This window comes from Lepidothrix coronata, unplaced genomic scaffold (assembly GCF_001604755.1).
Source record: "Lepidothrix coronata isolate B3197 unplaced genomic scaffold, Lepidothrix_coronata-1.0 Scaffold53, whole genome shotgun sequence".
In the NCBI taxonomy this organism is placed as follows: Eukaryota; Metazoa; Chordata; class Aves; order Passeriformes; family Pipridae; genus Lepidothrix; species Lepidothrix coronata.
In genome coordinates, this window is record NW_016690233.1 from 1,253,138 (window position 1) to 1,270,276 (window position 17,139).

General features: G+C 39.1%; 1 protein-coding gene across 10 annotated transcripts in view; it reads right to left on the reverse strand.

Annotated features, from left to right (window-relative positions):
- GRIA4 (glutamate ionotropic receptor AMPA type subunit 4) overlaps positions 1–250 on the reverse strand; it is a 218,705-nt gene extending 218,455 nt beyond the window's left edge. For all 10 annotated transcript variants that reach the window (XR_001875005.1, XM_017816029.1, XM_017816031.1 and 7 more), the window contains exon 1: positions 35–250. Coding sequence is in view for 9 of the 10 variants with exons in the window: in XM_017816029.1 (XP_017671518.1) it covers positions 35–122 (88 nt within the window). In the remaining variant the exon portion in view is untranslated. The remainder of the gene's footprint in view (positions 1–34) is intronic.
- Between the last annotated feature and the right edge of the window lie 16,889 nt (positions 251–17,139).

Consider the following 17,139-nt stretch of genomic DNA (forward strand, 5'->3'; position numbering starts at 1 on the left):
TGAACACACGCACGCAGCCCAATGCAGCGCTTACCTATTTGCACGCTGCTAGGAAAAGCTCCCATTGCTAGTCCCCAAAAGCCAGAAAACAACAAGACAAGCTGTCTGCAAATTATCCTCATCTTCTCTTCTGCCTCTCTGTCTCGCCTTCTCCCGCTCGCTCGCTGGATGCTGCTCAGAGAGGCATCGAGAGCGAGAAGGCTACACACAAAATCAGGAACAAAAAAAAAAAAATTAATAAAAAAAAATAAAAAAAAAAAGGAAGGGGGAGAAAAAGAGAGGTTCCCCCCTTTTTCTTTTCTTTTTTTTTTTTTGGTGTGGTTTTGCTTTAGTATTTGTTTGCTATCCTCTCCCGCTCGCGCTCTGCCTCTCTCCCGGCGGCCGCTGCCGCTTCAGCAAGCCATCCCGCCGCGGCGGATTTTTCCCGCAGTCTCCATCGCCGGGGAGCGGTTTCTGTCCGGCTGCGAATGTTGCACATGCAGAAGATGGTGGTGAGTTTGGCGGCGGGGGGCAGGAGCGCCTGCTGGAGGCGCGGCGCGGCGCGGCCGGACATGCGCCGTGCGCCCCCCCCGCCGCCCGCACTGCCGCCGCGCGCGCCCCGCTCCGCCCCGCTCCGCGCGGCCCCCGCCGCCGACAGAGCCGCGGGGGTTGTTGTTTGGCTTTACTTTTGTGTGTGTGTGGGGGGGTGTTTTTTGGTTTTGGGGTGGTTTTTTTTGGTTTTTTGTTTTTTTTTTCCGCCCCCCCTTTTTTTCTGCCGCTCGCTCATCCGCGGGCGCGCAGCGGCGCGGAAGTTCGTGCGGCGGGCGCGGGGCCAGGCAAGGTCAGTGCCCCGGGCTCGGGCGCTGCAGCCCATCCCTGCGCGTCCGGGGCTGGTGCCGTTAACTATCAATTATTATTAATGAAGGTGGCTGGGCGGATCTGCATGTGCTGAGCGGCTGCGGAGCGGCGGGACGCGGCTGGGCAGGCCTGGCCCCCCCTCCCCCGGGGGGCGCTCGGCTCCGCGCGGGAGCAGCGGGACCCCCTCCGCGCCGCCGGGCTTTGCGGCGGAGGATGGAGCGCAGGGACGGGAGCAGGGAAGCGCTCAGCGCTTGTGGGCACTCATGCCAAAGGGAAGGAGAGCAAATGAAAGGAAAACTTCGCTGCTCCTATGCCGCCGCCTTTTCTCTCGCTTCTTCTCTCCTTTTTTTTTTTTTCTCCTCTTTTTTTTTTTTTAATATTTTTAGCTGGGGAAAAAAATAATGGAGCCTTTTCTGTGTCTAGACCCTTTTTCTTTTGGTGCCTTTAGATTTTTCTTTTCAAGCCTTAGAAGTTTCCCAGAGGAGCTGCCAGAAGTCTGGGACTGTTGCAGTTAATAATTAAAAGATATATATAATAAATGATAGGTAATGAAATCACCTAACAATAGCTGCATGTCAGAGAAGGGAGCTTCTAGTTTCATATGTGGCTTTGCAGAGAGATTTCTGTCAGTCACAGGGAATGACTGGAGTTCCAATAGCATAATTTTAAAATGTTAATTGGTAATGTGAAAGAATACTGATTTTTAACTTGAACCTTGTGGCTCTGTTTTGAAACACACATTTGCTCTAAGATCAGACTTTTGCCTCCTTTCACTGAAGCTTACTTTCTTAGTTTATTACTATACCCTGTATCCTCAAGCTCTCCTGCTTTTATGGTGAAAGACAATCCCTTTAATTGCTGCGGAGGGTGACTGATTTGTGAAGAATGATTGTGAGCTCCTTAGCATCTACCACATACTCAGAAAAGTAAGCAAAGAGCATTGAAAGCAGACAGATAGACTGTCTTATCAGTATGGACACGTGTAACTGTGTGCATGACTGTGTGTATGCGTGTGTTTGGCAGAGTGTGGAGTTCCTGTAAATAAATTACATTCTGAGAGATTTCTTTGACGATCAATGGCAAACAGACTTCATCTGCATTTTAGAATACTTATTCCTTTATGTTTCAGTAAATCATCTACTTCTGTTTACTTTCCCTCCATGTATTCCAGTCTTTCCTCTGAATCCACAAGCTTGTGCTTCACGTTATTTACCCATAGTATTTTGTGACCTCTGCTTTTGCTCTTACTTGATTTTCTTTTTTTCTTGCTTGCTTTTCCTCCTTTGTCTCCCTAAATTCTCCCCAAAATTTGGTTCCTTTTTTCCTCCATCCTTCAGCATTTAACTTTCTGACTGCGTAAATCCAAGTAATAAGTAATAAAAACTGGATAACAATTCCGTGGTTGGCTGGTTCTTCGCCACTAGGAGCAAGTGTGCTTGGGAACAGGTAGAACATTTAGTTAATTTGATGGCACATACTCATGTGAATTCATGCCAATTATGTATTAAATATTAGGATTTTAGACATATGTCTATTATGGTGGAACAGCAAGTTTCTGCCTACAACCTGAGCTGAGAAATATGCTTTTGTCTTTTGCAAATACAATGGTAGCATGTTAATTTAAATTTAATTTGAGAGTCCACAAGGAACATACAGTGGTCTTAACTGATCTGACCAAGAGTCTCACCCAGCGGTTCCTACACTGAATCTGTAATTTCTGTTGGAGTTGGAACATATATTTTAGTGAAATATCCAATCTTGATTTAAAGACTTCAAGAGACAGGAAATCCATCACTTCCTTGGGTAAGTTGTTCTAGTTGATATCTACTCTCATTTGTTAAAACCTGCATTTGTCTAGCTTTGCTTTCTAATGTTGACTGTCAGAGATGAACCCAGTATTCCTGTAATGGTATCACTCTATTTTATTCCTGGAAATTATCCTGTTCTCCACTTGACACTCACTTGCTCAGACAGCTCAGGATCATTTTTGCAGCTGTGGAAAGCAGAGGAAAGAAAGGGGATGAGGCCATACTATACCAATTTTGTTTAAAAGACACAACCAAAAAAAAAAAAAAATTGTAGCGTCAAAGGGGAAAAATCCTATTTCAGTAAGTTTTGAGAAGTGAATGGCAGATGATCAAGTAATTGATCACAACGTTTATCTTACAGAAAAGCCGAAACAGAAAAGGTAACAGGGATGTAATCAAGATTAAGGCTGGAGGGGAAGAAAGGTGAGGTAAGATCTTAGACTCACTGCTGCTCTGGTGGGTTAACATTGTCTGGGTGCCAAGTGCCCACCAAGCTACTTTCATTCCCAAAAACACAGGGAGAAAAGTAAGGTCAAAAAGCTCATGGGTCATGATAAAGACAGGGAGATCACTCACCAGTTACTATAACACGCAAAACAGACTCAAATTAGGGAAAATTAATTTATTGCCAATTAGGAATTGAGTAGGAGGGTGAGAAACAAGGACAAAACTATAACCCCCCACACGTACCTCTTACCAGGCTCAACGTCACTCCTTATTTCACGACTTTTCTCCCTCCTCCTCCTGAACAGTGCAGAGGGATGACGAATACGGTTTCTGGTCAATCCATAATGCTTTGCTCCTGCTTTCTCCTCATGCTTTTCCCCTCTCCAGTGTGGGTCACTCCCACTGGGGACAGTTCTTCAGGAAGACTGCTCCAATGTCGGCTCTCTATGGCATGCTGTTCTTGGGAGAAAACCTTGTCCAGCACAGGCTCTCCATGGACTGCAGCTTCCTTCAGGCATCTCTACCTTCTGCAGCATGGGGTCATCCAGCAGTTTTGATATCTGCTCCATCTGGGTCTTTACCACAGGATGAAGGGGAATCTCTGCTCCAGCACCCAAAACACCTCCTCCCCCTCCTTCTTCACTATCGTTGGTGTCCACAGGGACACCTTTCTCATGCAGCTACTGTGCGGTGGTTTTTGCCCCTTTTTTAAGTATGTTGTCCCAGAGGTGCATCCTATGCAAAGAAAGTAGTTTTTTTTAGTTTGTTTTAAACATTATTTTATATTGACCATTCCTTGGCACTTCTCTAAGGAAAAAAAAAAGACCTACAAATGTTTTACCTTGCTATATTAGCCATAGTTTTATATACAATGTCACCCTTCAGTCACCTCTTTCTTTTTCCTGTATTCTATAATCTATGCTATATATCAATCCTCCTTGCCACTATTCTCTCTGCTGCTTCTTATGGCTTTGTGAAAAATAGGACACATGGAATAGGACACATTTTTTCAGGTGTAAAACTGGTTTCTGTTTCACTAATTTCTTTTCCTAATCATTCCTAAAATGTCATTTCCCTCTGAGCATGCAGACAATGTTTTCAGGAAACTATTCATAAGGACTTCCATATCTCTTTACTGAGTTCTAATAGCTAATTTAGAGCCTATCATTCTGTATGTGTAGTTAAGGTTATTTTTCCCATGTGCACTGCTTTGTATTTTTTTGATATGGAATTTCATCTGCCATTTCATTGCTCAATCAATTAGTATTGCAATACTTCCCAGGCAGCTTCAGTCCCCGAGAACTTGATACAAGAACAAAATTGGAATCTATGCCCATTACATTTGATCTCATATTTGTTCCATTTTTAATGGTGTAATAGGTTTCTTCTGCCCATATTTATATACTGGGCTGCATCGTGGGATGTACCTGAGAAAGCACAAAAGTTTGAAACAATGTTTCTCTCCTAAGTACAGCTTATTGCAGTAGTAAATGCCAGACAATTCTGAAGGATAGGGCAATTTCCTCATCAATTAGAGGTGTGTGTGTGGGGAAAATGCACGAATTTAAATTCATTCCACCTAAGCCCATCTGGTATTGTTTATAGAGGGAAAAAGGTTCAACTTTTGCTAATACCAGCTTCTACCCATCGCTTACAATAATTCCTGAATTCAAAATGAATTCTTGCTAGTCTTTTAGGTACTGTACAAGTTAGACCAATTGTCAGTAATTTACATGAAATAGTGTTTAAAATAAGGGTATTTCATTCTTATTTTTTATACTTATTCATACTTATTTTTATACTTATTCATAAAGTACCCAAGAAAGGTTTCCCCTGCATATATTTGAGGATCCTGGCTAATAATGACCCATACTGAAAAATCTGGTACTTCTCTGAAAGGGAGGGTACAGGTTAAGAACTGTCATTCACCAGCATGTTCCTCTACCATGGACTGGATGCATGCATATGGCCCTTCTGAATCATGCAGTGCTTAAAAATTGCCTTTTTTTATCTGAGAGTAGGACGTTGGTTCTAAATCTTCTGTGTAAACAACAGCCATAGTAGCAATGACACCCCGCCTGCAGTTGAACACTTTGTAGTGAAACTGAATTCAGTGTGGAAGGAGATGGGAAGAAACCAGAAGAAAATCAGGAGACAGAAACTCAACTTAGAGAATTACAGATATTTGAAATGTGAATTCTTATGAAAAAAGAATTGCTTTTCCCTCAATAAAAAAAAAAAAAAGAATTTTTCAGTTATATTAAAAAAAAAAAGGAAAAGAAAAAAACAAAACCAAACCCAAACCCCAAAACCAAAACCATCATATGAAAACAACATACTATTTCCAGGAAAAAAAAATTTCCCCCCTAAACTGTTGTGTATTTTGGGTTTTTTTCACCAACAGTTGACAGAAAATATTTTTCATTTTCTTACCACTTCTCATTAAAATGTTTTGCCATAACCTCTGTGACATAATCTACACAGCAGAGTGAGGAAATTGTCAGAACAGTATAAAGAATGGCTTCTGTTCACTACCCAGAGCATTTTGCTGTATTGACCTAATTGTCATTTCCTGTAAAAAACACCCCAGAGTTCACCTTTGTTTGAAGGTGATAGTTTTTAGCTCATTTCTCTTGTTCACCTCCCAAGTGCTGTCATCCATGTGAAAGGGGGAGCTGGTTTCTGTGTGGCTTGTGCCACCACTGTCAGAGAATCACCACATTAGCTCCAGCTGCAGAAGCCTCAGTATTGATGATGCTAGGTGAGCAAAAAAGATGCTTCCAGATTCAGGATGAGAAAGAGAATGGACAAATTGCTTAAAAAAAGCCTCTGCCCTGTCTTTTTAACTCATGAAGTGAAGCAAATTTGATAAAAAATATTTCAAGCATGATAATCAGGAAACCTTCAATGGTGTTTCTGCAAAATCATACTTAGATAATGTAACTACAGTGTGATACACTAAATTGCTAGTAAAAATTACTTTTAGTGAGGTTCATTGCCAATAAAAATAATACTTTTCACCTACCACCTGTGATATTGTCTTAGCCTTCCCAGTTCCAACAGAGCTGTATCTGCATAAGAAATAAGTATGCTACCACCATACCATATATACTTTTATACCAAGCATTAGTTACTTACACGAAGCTATTTCTCAGCTTCTGAAAAAAAAAAATCATGTAATGTAATGCTTTTCTTAAAACACACACACACATACATACACACAATTTTCTGCTTAATTTTCACATCAATTAGAGCTCATACAATATTGCCTGGATTAGGAGATGCATTTTCCGCCCACAGGTTTGACCTTTCTGTATTCAAACTTGTGTTATTCTCTCTATGGTAGGGTTAAAGTTTATCTCAAATAAATCTGTCTGTTTGGCTCAGCTCTAGCTGGCTTCCAGCCCCCGTCCCCCACACCACAGAAGCTGCAGACTAGATAATTGCTGTCATTCAGCTATAGCCATGTGCTGTGTTTGCAGAACTAGAATCTGTTTTCCTGGAAAATCAGAACAGTCTTTGATGCCCTAAATGCTGTAAGCATACCTGGTATTTATTCAAAAGTATAAGTCCCTACATGAATTCTGATAGTCGTGTCCATTTTTATCTGCTTATTTCTTCTTAAAAATATATATAATGCAAATGCATTATTCTAGCCAACATCAATGTGGGTATGTCTGTTGCAGTACTAGGTAAAGTTGTATGAAGCATATCAGTGCTGTAGTGATCTCACCTAGCACTAAAATTCCTCAAAAAAATTTTTTTTTAAACTGTTGGTTTATTTAATATTTGTTACACAATGATTCATACTTTTTAAAGCTAGGGATTATTGGTAAACAGTTTATTCATGGAATATCTTTTAAAACAGGTCAGATTTTGTCCTAATAATTGAGGTATACATACTTACAAAAATTACCCAACCTGTATTTTATGTTAACTTTCTCAGTCTTTTGCTGTGCTAAATAGCACTGTAATCTGTAAGTAAGCACAAGGGAAGCAGGGGTGCCTTTAGGGGAAGAAAATGCTGCCTTGTGAAAGGGTGAAATTATCTAACCTTATGTCACTTAGAGCACTCTTTTAAAAAATCTATAAGTGGTCCTTACTAAAGCACATCATGTGGTCATTGAATTAGAAGTGCAGGGATGGAATAGATTCCAAAGGTTATATAGTCCAGTCCTCTGGCTCTAGGGAAGGATCAAATATGCTACAGCTTCCTACAGAGGTTTTTATCTGGTACTCTTTTTTAAAATTTCTGCCAAAAGGCTCTCTGAGGGTGCCCTGTTCAAGCTTTTTCCTCTCAGTTTTTTTTTTAACATATGACCTATATAGTCTTTACTGCAGTTTATACTAAGTTCTTTTTTTCTTTCTTTCACATGAACAATTGGTAACAATTGATCATTGTCTTTCCTGTTAATGTGGCAATCTTCCATATCCTGAAAGATCTATCAAGTCTTTGCCTGCCTAGACTAAAAGAAACCCTTTTTCTACTGTCTTCTCTCATGCTAATACATTCTGAGCCCTCTTCTCTTTTTTGCTGTTTTATGCTGTATTCTTTCCAGAGTGACTATATGTGTTTTGGAGTATGGCACTGAAAACACTGCTTCAGCTGCATTCTCCTGGAAACAAGTAGAAGAAAATTATCTTCACCTGTATCTTACCTGCAAAATTCTTGACAACAGATTTTCCCTTTCCTTCTTTTTCAGTAATACTGCACTGTTGACTCACAAGTCATTTTTAATACACTTTAACTTCCAGGTTCTTTTTCCTCATTTGGCATTTTAAGTGTTCATTTCTCCTTACTAGTTACTGTGCTGTGAACTGTCTAGTTTTAATATTTATTTATTTTTAATTCTAGATTATGTCTTTATTACAACAGTCCTGAATTCTTAGGCTGTTCTCCAGAATTCTGTAACCCTAACATATCCTGGCTTCATCTACAATTTTTTTTATATTTTAATCCATACTTTTTAATCAAAACACTGAACAGAGCTGGGCATGGAATCTCTAGGGCAACCAGCTTGAAAAAAAATCCTCATTTGGTACTGATAGCTATTCTTTGAGAAAAGCTTTCCAAGAAGTCACACAGTCTTTACATTTATTTTTTTTTCATCTAGATGACATTTCCCTTATTTTCCTAAGAGAATTTAATATGGAAAAAAATATTAAATTTCTTACTGTACTCAAGATACATCACATTTATTCTTCTTCCCTTTGTCATGTTTAACCCCAACTGGCAACTCAGCACCATGCAGCTGCTTGCTCACTCCCCCACTACTGGGATCAGGGAGAGAACTGGAAGAGTAAAAATGAGAAAACTCATTTGGTTGAGATAAAGACAGTTTAATAAGAAAAGCAAAAGCCACACATTACAAGCAAAGCAAAGAATTCATTCACCACTTCCCATGGGCAGACAAGTGTGTTCAGCCACCCCCAGTAAAGCAGGGATCCATCACGCATAATGATGACTTGGGAAGACAAATGCCATTGCTCCGAAAGTGCTCCCCTCCCTTCTTCTTCCCCCAGCTTTATATGCTGAGCATGGCACCATATAATCTGGGATATCCCTTGGGTCACTTGGGTCAGTTGTCCTGGCTGTGTCCCCTCCCAGCTCCTTGTGCATTCCCAGCCCAGTTGCTGGTGGAAGGGGGTAGGAGGCAGAAAAAACCTTGGCTCTGTGTAAGGCCTGCTCAGCAGTAACTAAAACATCCCTGTGTTATCGACATTGTTTCCAGCACAAATTCAAAGCACAGCCCCATACCAGCTCCTATGAAAAAAATTAACTGAGCCACAGCCAAAAACAGCACACCCAGTATTGTGCTTATCCTGTCCCAAGAGATTAGCTTGGCTTGACATAGTTCTTGAAAAATCCACATGGTTTGATTTTATTATTCTTCAGGTGTTTGTAAGTTTTCTGTGTACACATCTATTCCATTTTAATGCAGTCTGTAGTTAGAGATACATAGTTTCTTCTTTTCTGAGGCTACCCCTCTCTAATATTACTTCTCACATGTAATCACTGATATTTCAAATACAGTGTCAGTTATTTCTTTATGCACTTGGAGGTAAATTTAACCAAGTAGTATACACTTTAATATAAAAAACTCATTTAGAAATATTAGCTATTGTGTCCTAACTACTGAAATTTAGATGTTGTCCTTCAAATAGTTTAAAAGGTTCAAAAGCAGCTTGAAAGAATCATCATCACAAAACTGTGCTTCAAACTATGCTAGTGGTGTTTGTAATATCAAAGCCTGTTTTACACAAGTAGCCATGAACCTTTTAAAGCTGGGGGTTTTTGCAGTTCTTTGGAAGTATTTAACTTTTTGTTCCTTGAAATGTTTTCTTACCGTGTTATCTTGTAAGGTAAGGAGCTAAAGCAATAGTTCAATAAAGCGGTATTTCAGGAAGAATCTTGAGTGGCGGGAAGAAGACAGTGTAATGCCCGAGGTGAACAGATTATTTCTTTAGAGGTATTTTGAACACGTTCATGTTGTACATGCACCTGATGCACTTAGCACATGTAAACTTTGCAGAGGGATTTTACATTCAGATCAGGTAAACTTCCAGCCAAAGACACTCATGAATACAGAAGTAATTACTGAGCTCTAAGGACACGTTGCAATGACATTATCATTTGTCAGCGGGATACCAGTGACTGCTGTCATTGAAAATTTACATTAGCATCATTGTTAAATAGTCTGTTTACTAGTTTCTTAATGACCTGCAGCAAACAATAATTTGAACTACTTTATGAAGTTCTGTGTTGAAGGCTGCAGTTATGTTGAATGTATTTTCATAGGTTTATGATATTAAGATGGAATCAACAGCAGCTGTCAAGTCATATGCAACCAAGTCATCTGTGAATAAGTCTAGGCAGTTGTTTCTGTGATGCCAGTGTGGGTTAGAGTTATAAAGTTAGTTTTAAAATATGTACTTGGAATGCAAGAAGCCAGATACCTGTGCTAGCATGAAGCACAGGGAGGACTCTGGAAATCCATACCACAGGTTAGGAAAAGCAGGACTTACTAAGCCAAATCTGCCAAGAGTTGTTTGCTCTAGCACCCTGCCCGGATCAGAAGTTTCTAGGATAGCAGTGTAGACAAATTGAAAGATATGTGGGGTTTTTTTTATTCCACTTTAAGAGTTTTTCAGGAAACACAGAAAAGTGCTAATAGGTTTAAAATTATTTTCCTAGTTTTCACGTGTCTGCTATTCAACAGCTGAGAATTTGGAACTTTCTTTTTAGCTTTTACAGCCAATTATTTGATCTACAATCAGATATTTCTGGAAGGATTTAATTAAAACCTATCAATTGAAAAAATACACACAGTTTCTGATGATGCATGACAAACTTTACATGTATTAAGTATCTGCAAGAATTATTTGTCTGAGCTGTTTAAGAAGTTTCATGGAGCAAAAATAAGACTTAAGACAGAGTCTTAAGTCAGAGTACAGCTGATAAAAAGGAAATGTTCTTGTAAAGGTCAGTGTGCAGTGTATTATTTTTTTTTCTTTATCAAATATAATAAAAAATATTGATCTATTTACCTTGAGAGTAAACAAACTTCATAAAGGGACTTCTTAGAATAATGGGCAATGGGCCTTTTGGTTAGTCCACGCTTTTCCCTTGCTCCAGAGAGGGCTCTCCATGGTGGCAACTTTATTCAGGAAAGATCCACTTGCTGTGGTATAGGGTCCTCCACAGTTGTGGGTATCACCTTCACAGTGGTCACCAAAGGGGAATCTCAGCTCCAGTCCCTGGGACTCTGCTTCCTTCTCCTTTTCCACTGACTTTGGTGTCTGCAAGGCTATTTCCTTCCTTTTCCTCACTCCTTTCTAATGTAGCTGATGTAGCTGCTGTGCACTGTTTTTTGCCTCTTTCTTAAATATATTATCAGAGAGATGCCACCAGCATCACTGATGGGCTCAGCTTTGGGCAGCAATGGGTCTGTTTTGGAGCTGGATGAAAGTGGCTCTGTTTGACACAGTGGTGGCTTCTGGTGTCTTCTGACACAGGCCACCCCTTCAGCACACCCTTCCCCCCAGCTTTGCCACACTGACCCAATACCCAGTACCCTACCAAGCAAGAGGAGACCAGAAGGCTCAGTCCCTGACAGAAACCACAGTAGCATGGACCATCCTGGAAACAACTGTCTGTAATTCCTCTGTGAATATCTGTGTATGTCTGTGTGTTTGTCTGGGACAGCTTGATAATTTTCAGCTGATCATTTAATGATATGCAGAGAATGTTCAAAAGGAAACTCATCAGAAAACTTGTGAAGTGACGTGTGCTTTGGCATGAGTTTGAATATTAACAGAACACATTTAATAACTTCATGAAGCAATATATGTATGATGTTATTAATGTGAGAATCTGTTATTTTGTCTTACTCGAAGACTGTTGAGAAATTTTGCGAACTGTAATTCACTTCTTTCATTTTCAAACTAAGGATTTGTGTGTGTCTGTGTGTAGGTTGTGTTAACTCTGCAGTCAATAAAATGTCTGAATCCCTCTCATATCTTTGTCATTACATTCAGTAGGCTTTCTACCCTTTTTTAAATTCTTTTATATATTTTATGAGATTATATAGAGCAACTGAAGGAAACTGAAGGAAGCTGATTCTCAAGGAAAATGTTTTTGCATTTATTATGAATAATTACTGCTATTCCATGTGCACAAGAAGAAATGTCTCCCCCTTTCCATCTTTCATAAACTGCCTTGCAGTACTGAGAAGTAGCAGGAGCATCAAGCAGTGTGGATTTCCACATTCAACATTTTTGGACATTTTTAGGATTTAGGCTTTTGTATAGTCCCAGAAGAAGAAATGACAGCCCTATAAAAATTGAGCTTGTTTAATTGTATAAATAAATGTTGCATATATTCAAGGGAACTTAATGTGGGAAAATATTTCAAATTTAGTGTTTGCTAATGTTATTGGCCAATGCATCATTGTAGCATATTCATCAGATCTCGCTGTATCCATAAAGGCTCTTGTAAGTCTTTTCTAAGGTAAACTGTTCTATGACTCTATGATTGTAGATAAAGATATGTTGAAGTTTGCCGCTAAATATTTACTCAGTTGAATAAGGACTACACTCTGAGTCAGAATTATGCGGAAAATGTTCAAAGTAATCGTGTAATGACAGTTTATAATAGGTTATGTCTTAAAAGGAACATATTTAAAATCACAAATGCAGCTCCAATTCCTTGATTTTCACAGTTCTAACTTCTTGGTTTTACTATTTTAACTGCGTATATTGTAGGGCTTTTCTTCCTGTATAGGATGATACTAATAAGGAACTTAAAAAGCTGCTCCCATCTGGTACCTACTGACTGCCAAACTGAGAGAAAGTTATTTCTCAAGCTTCACTATTGCATTCTTCAAAACTATATTGGAAAATGTGCTTGTCTTTTCTTAAATTTTCCTCTTAATGGTCAGTGTCTTTTAAAGAGATTTATTACAGAATCACAGAATTTGCTGAGTTGGAAGGGAGCCACAAGGATCATCGAGTCCAACTCTTAGCCCTGCACAGGACCCTCCCCAAGAGTCACATCATGTGCCTGAGAATATCATCCAAACTTCTTGAACTCCATCAGACTTGGTAGTATGATCACTTCCCTGGGGAGCATCTACTCTATTTATCATAAGTTAGAAAATTCTAAGTTTGTTTTAGCCCAAATGGAGAAAAATAAGATAAAATGAATGCTGATTTTAGTGTTTTCCCTGGATTTGGTACATCTTGCTCTGGAAGAAATCTAAGTCGCATCAGGAAAGCCAGTCACAGTTTGAGAGCACATGCAAGTGAAAATACTGACATATATTGTGTCTACAGTGAAGAAACAAATATATCAAGCTAATTCTGAACCTAAAGACATGGCCAAATTGCAATACAAAAAAGTCTTTTAATGTACCAAACATACCATAAAAACAATGAAAAATGGTCTGGAAGGATATCAATGTTTAGCTGTTTTGCATGAAAACAAAATTGATGTATTTCTCCCTTGGTGGTCCTAAAAATGTTCAGTACGGCCAGAGGTGGAGGGAATATTAGTGTATAGCCACCTTCATATAAGCAAAACTGCTGAAAACTACAGCAAATTGAAAATGAGACTGGTTTTCCAATAAAATTTCATGGAAATCGGTTGTGACTTTTTCTCTCTAACAGTGTCAGTTTTCATAGTTATTCTTTGGCTCTTAAACTTACACTGAGTTGGTGAACTTTTTAGTAAAAAATGTTCTCAAGAGTTTAGATCTATTTTCTCAGGCAGAGAAAGAAAGAAATCTTGTAGAAATTTAGATGCTCTTGTTACTAATATTAAAGTGTTCTGAGAGTCCTTCAGGTATCATGCACATAAGGAAATAAAGTTTACTGCTTTGGATGGACCACCAAAAAAGTTCTTAGAGAAGTGGGAGCTGGCCGAGAAGGATGTCAGGTAACAGTAAAAACAGTGATAGCTGAGGGAGACTTAGACATGCTCAAATGCTTTCCAGGTGGACAAGGCTTACTGCTGTCACTTTAGTTTTCTCCTTGACACAAGCTGAATCCCAATGTGTCAGCACATCAAAACAACCTATCAACAACCTAAAACCAACTATTAAGTGGTAAGAAATATGTAAACTTGGAAAGTTTGACTATTTGTATATTATGTTAACAAATGTGGGACCAAGTTCAACCATACAATTTAAATATACCTTAGACATAGTGCATGTCCCAAATATTTACACAATATGGTCTTGATCCTGTAAAATTATTCACATATGTGACTTAACATGCAAATAACCCTTTTATCTCTGAGGACTTACTCAAAGTTAATGCAATGTGGAATGATTTGTCATGTTGCAAGGATGAGATAGTAATATGATACGTGAGGTAGAATGCTGACGTATGGGGAAGGATCATTGTGATGCTTCATAACTTGCAGCAGAAAATGGTTTAAATCCTACATCTGTGCATTCAAAGAGCAATCTGTGAAAATCAATGCAAAGAGTTGCTTGAGTGATTGACTGACTGATATTATATACTTTGACCTTTAAGTCTCAGTGAACATTTACAGACATTCATCATGTGGTTCATGGTTCATGCCTTTTGAACACAGATGTAGAAATAGGCTTTAAAAGAAGACTGCATTTGTATTCATTGTGTATTATTATAAAAGACTCTTTTCATGAAGCCCAACACTGTCTCTCATCTCTATTTCTGCCTTCTTAACTGGGCCCTTGTTTCAGCTCAGGACCGTAACTTAAGTTTGCAGAAATGGAATACCACCTTCCTGCCCAAGAGCTGTTGTTTTCAGTGAGTTAGTGAATTTGAAATTAAATTCTACACTGAACATTTACTGCCACATCACCAGTTTTTCAGATCTTCAGCATTCAGATTCTTTGACAGTAGGGAAGATCCTCAAAAAGTGAGCAGACTTTTTAAGAAAGAGACATATTTGCAAAAATTACTGTCTTCTTTTTGTTCTTGTACTGCAAAATATCCAGGCATAATTTTAAGTTGCTTCAGTCATAACGTCTGTTTTACTTATAAAATTCTTGTTGAGGAGATACAGATACAAAATTAAGCATTCAGATTTATGGTTTACACCTAAATATTTTCAGGAAAATATGGATATGTTATAATTATTTATAAACGTAAGCTTGTCACAAGTGGTAGATTTAGTGTTGATGATATTGTTCATCTGAAATGGTATTATGCTTGATAACACAACAAAATTGAAATTGAAGCAGAGGTAGGCTAATATTTGGACCTCCAACTGAAACAAAAGCATTGCATAGTCTGGCATGTTCTTTCATTGCTCTTTTCTTTCTTTTTTTCCCATGCTAATGGTTTTTTTTTCAAGCTTAAGGTAAAGTAATCGACTCATATAGATAGTTTCAAAGTCGAAGGATTTTAGTCAGCAACCATGATACTTATTAGCATTACTAAAATTTCAGAGAAATTGTAGTTTAGGGCTGTCTTTTGGTCGCTAATACATATCTTGTTGTGAGGCACAGAGCTACTGTAATTTGGAAAATCTCTAAGAAAGTGAGGCATATGAAATTATGTAATGGAAAATCACCTTTATCATGTGAAAAAAGATAAGCTGGTTTCTACAGTGATACAGGAAAATGACTGCTGAGTGGTACTTCCCAAAAAGTTAATTGTTGCCCATAGATTAGTCTGTCTTTAGTCCTGAAAATTTATTTATATTACCACAGGGTCACAAGTCCTGCCAGCAAACCTGTTCCAGTGTGGGCTCCTCTCTTCACGGGGCTGCAAGTCCTGCCAGGAGTCTCCTCCAGCACAGGCTTCCCATGGGGTCACAGCCTCCTTCAGGCTTCAATGTGGGGCTCCTCCATGGGCTATAGGTGGAATTTTTCTCCTCCATGGACCTCCATGGACTGCAAGGGGACAGCTGCCTCACCATGGTCTTCTCCATGGTCTGCAGTGGAATCTTCTCTGGCACCTGGACCACCTCCTCTCCCTCATTCTTTGCTGTTAGTTGTTGCTCTCTCATATTCTCACGCCTCTCCTCTCTGGCCACGATTACTTCTGCTCACTACTTTTTTTTTCCCTTCTTAACTATGTTATCCCAGAGGCACTACCACTATTGCTGATGAGCTCAGCCTTGGTCCGTGATGGGTCTATCTTGGAGCTGTCTGGCATTGACTCTGCTGGACGTGGAGGAAGCTTCTGCTGCTTCTCAAAGCAGCCACCCCTGTAGCCCCTCCTGGTAACATAACCTGGCCATGCAAACCCAATACAGTGGGGTTTAGTAGCCTTTTTTTCTTACCAAGTCATATCAGTTACAGAAGGTTTTCTGTATAGTTCCCTTTGCCTGAACACTAAAGAAGTTTTTTCCCTGTTGTGAACACTGCCCAGAAATGATGAAGCAACCATTTGAAGTTAATGTCAAATGCTACTATAAATTTGCTGTTATGATACAAAGTTATTGTATTGATTTTTTCCATCTAGTACGTATTCTTTTTATAAACAAACTTGATCATGTGCCTATTGATATATCGTAGATGTAAATTTTATTAGAAAATGGACTGGAAAGTAATAAAAGCTTTAAACAAGCAACCACTATCAGCATTAAACAAGCAATCACTATCAGCAAATTCCATTAGTAAACAGATAAATTTTCAAACAAGCTTATTGTTTTTTAAAGAGGATTTGATTATTCCAGGAGACCACATATTCTGTGGCAAGTGTCAGTCTTTGTTTGAAGCTGGATCATGCATTCACCCTCAACAACACTGTTGGAAAATGTCACACTGTGATGATGCCTTTAGAAGCTGGTAGACTGCCAGGACTACTTAGTCTTTTTTAGGGAAATGAACTTATTGAGCCCTACTGTAGGAAAATGAGGTAACTGGTTTCTGAAAAGAGACAACCAGTGAGACAAGAAGGAAACAGGGTACTGCTGAGGTAAATTCCCAGTACAGACTGGATGAGTGAGAATTATAATCAGTGACAGCATCACTGTCTCATCTGTGCTACCACTGCAGCTCACAGTAGTTACTGAGGTAATGTATTCTGGAGATGCAAAACAGGATAAAAGCATTATTGCTGAATTTTCCTTAAGGCTCAGGCACCTGGTTCTGCTCTGTGTTTTCTGCACAGTGCTACAAACAGCACACATTATAGAAGCACCATTGTTTTGATGAATTGCTTTTTGTAGTAATAAGGGTGCATACAACCTCCATTTTGTGAGAGTACTAGAAAATGATCATTTTTTTAAAATCCAACACATTTCTATTTTAAAAGCTTTTGTAAATCAATTTAGCTATGTCATAGAGTTTCATTGGAAATGTGAAAATAACTCTTTTACAGTGAGCTAAGCTTGCAAAGGGCAATATGCTATGATTTTACAGCCCAGTACTTTCCATTTTCCATTTCTGTGATGTGCATCTCGGTTTGAATGACAAATATTTTTGCACATGATTGTTAGAGACAGGAGAGTTCACCTTACATACAGAGAGGGGTCCTGAGGGCACAGATAGTCCTTGATGACACTGACTAGCCTTGCCTGAGACCTCTTCACGTCTCCTGGCTGAGG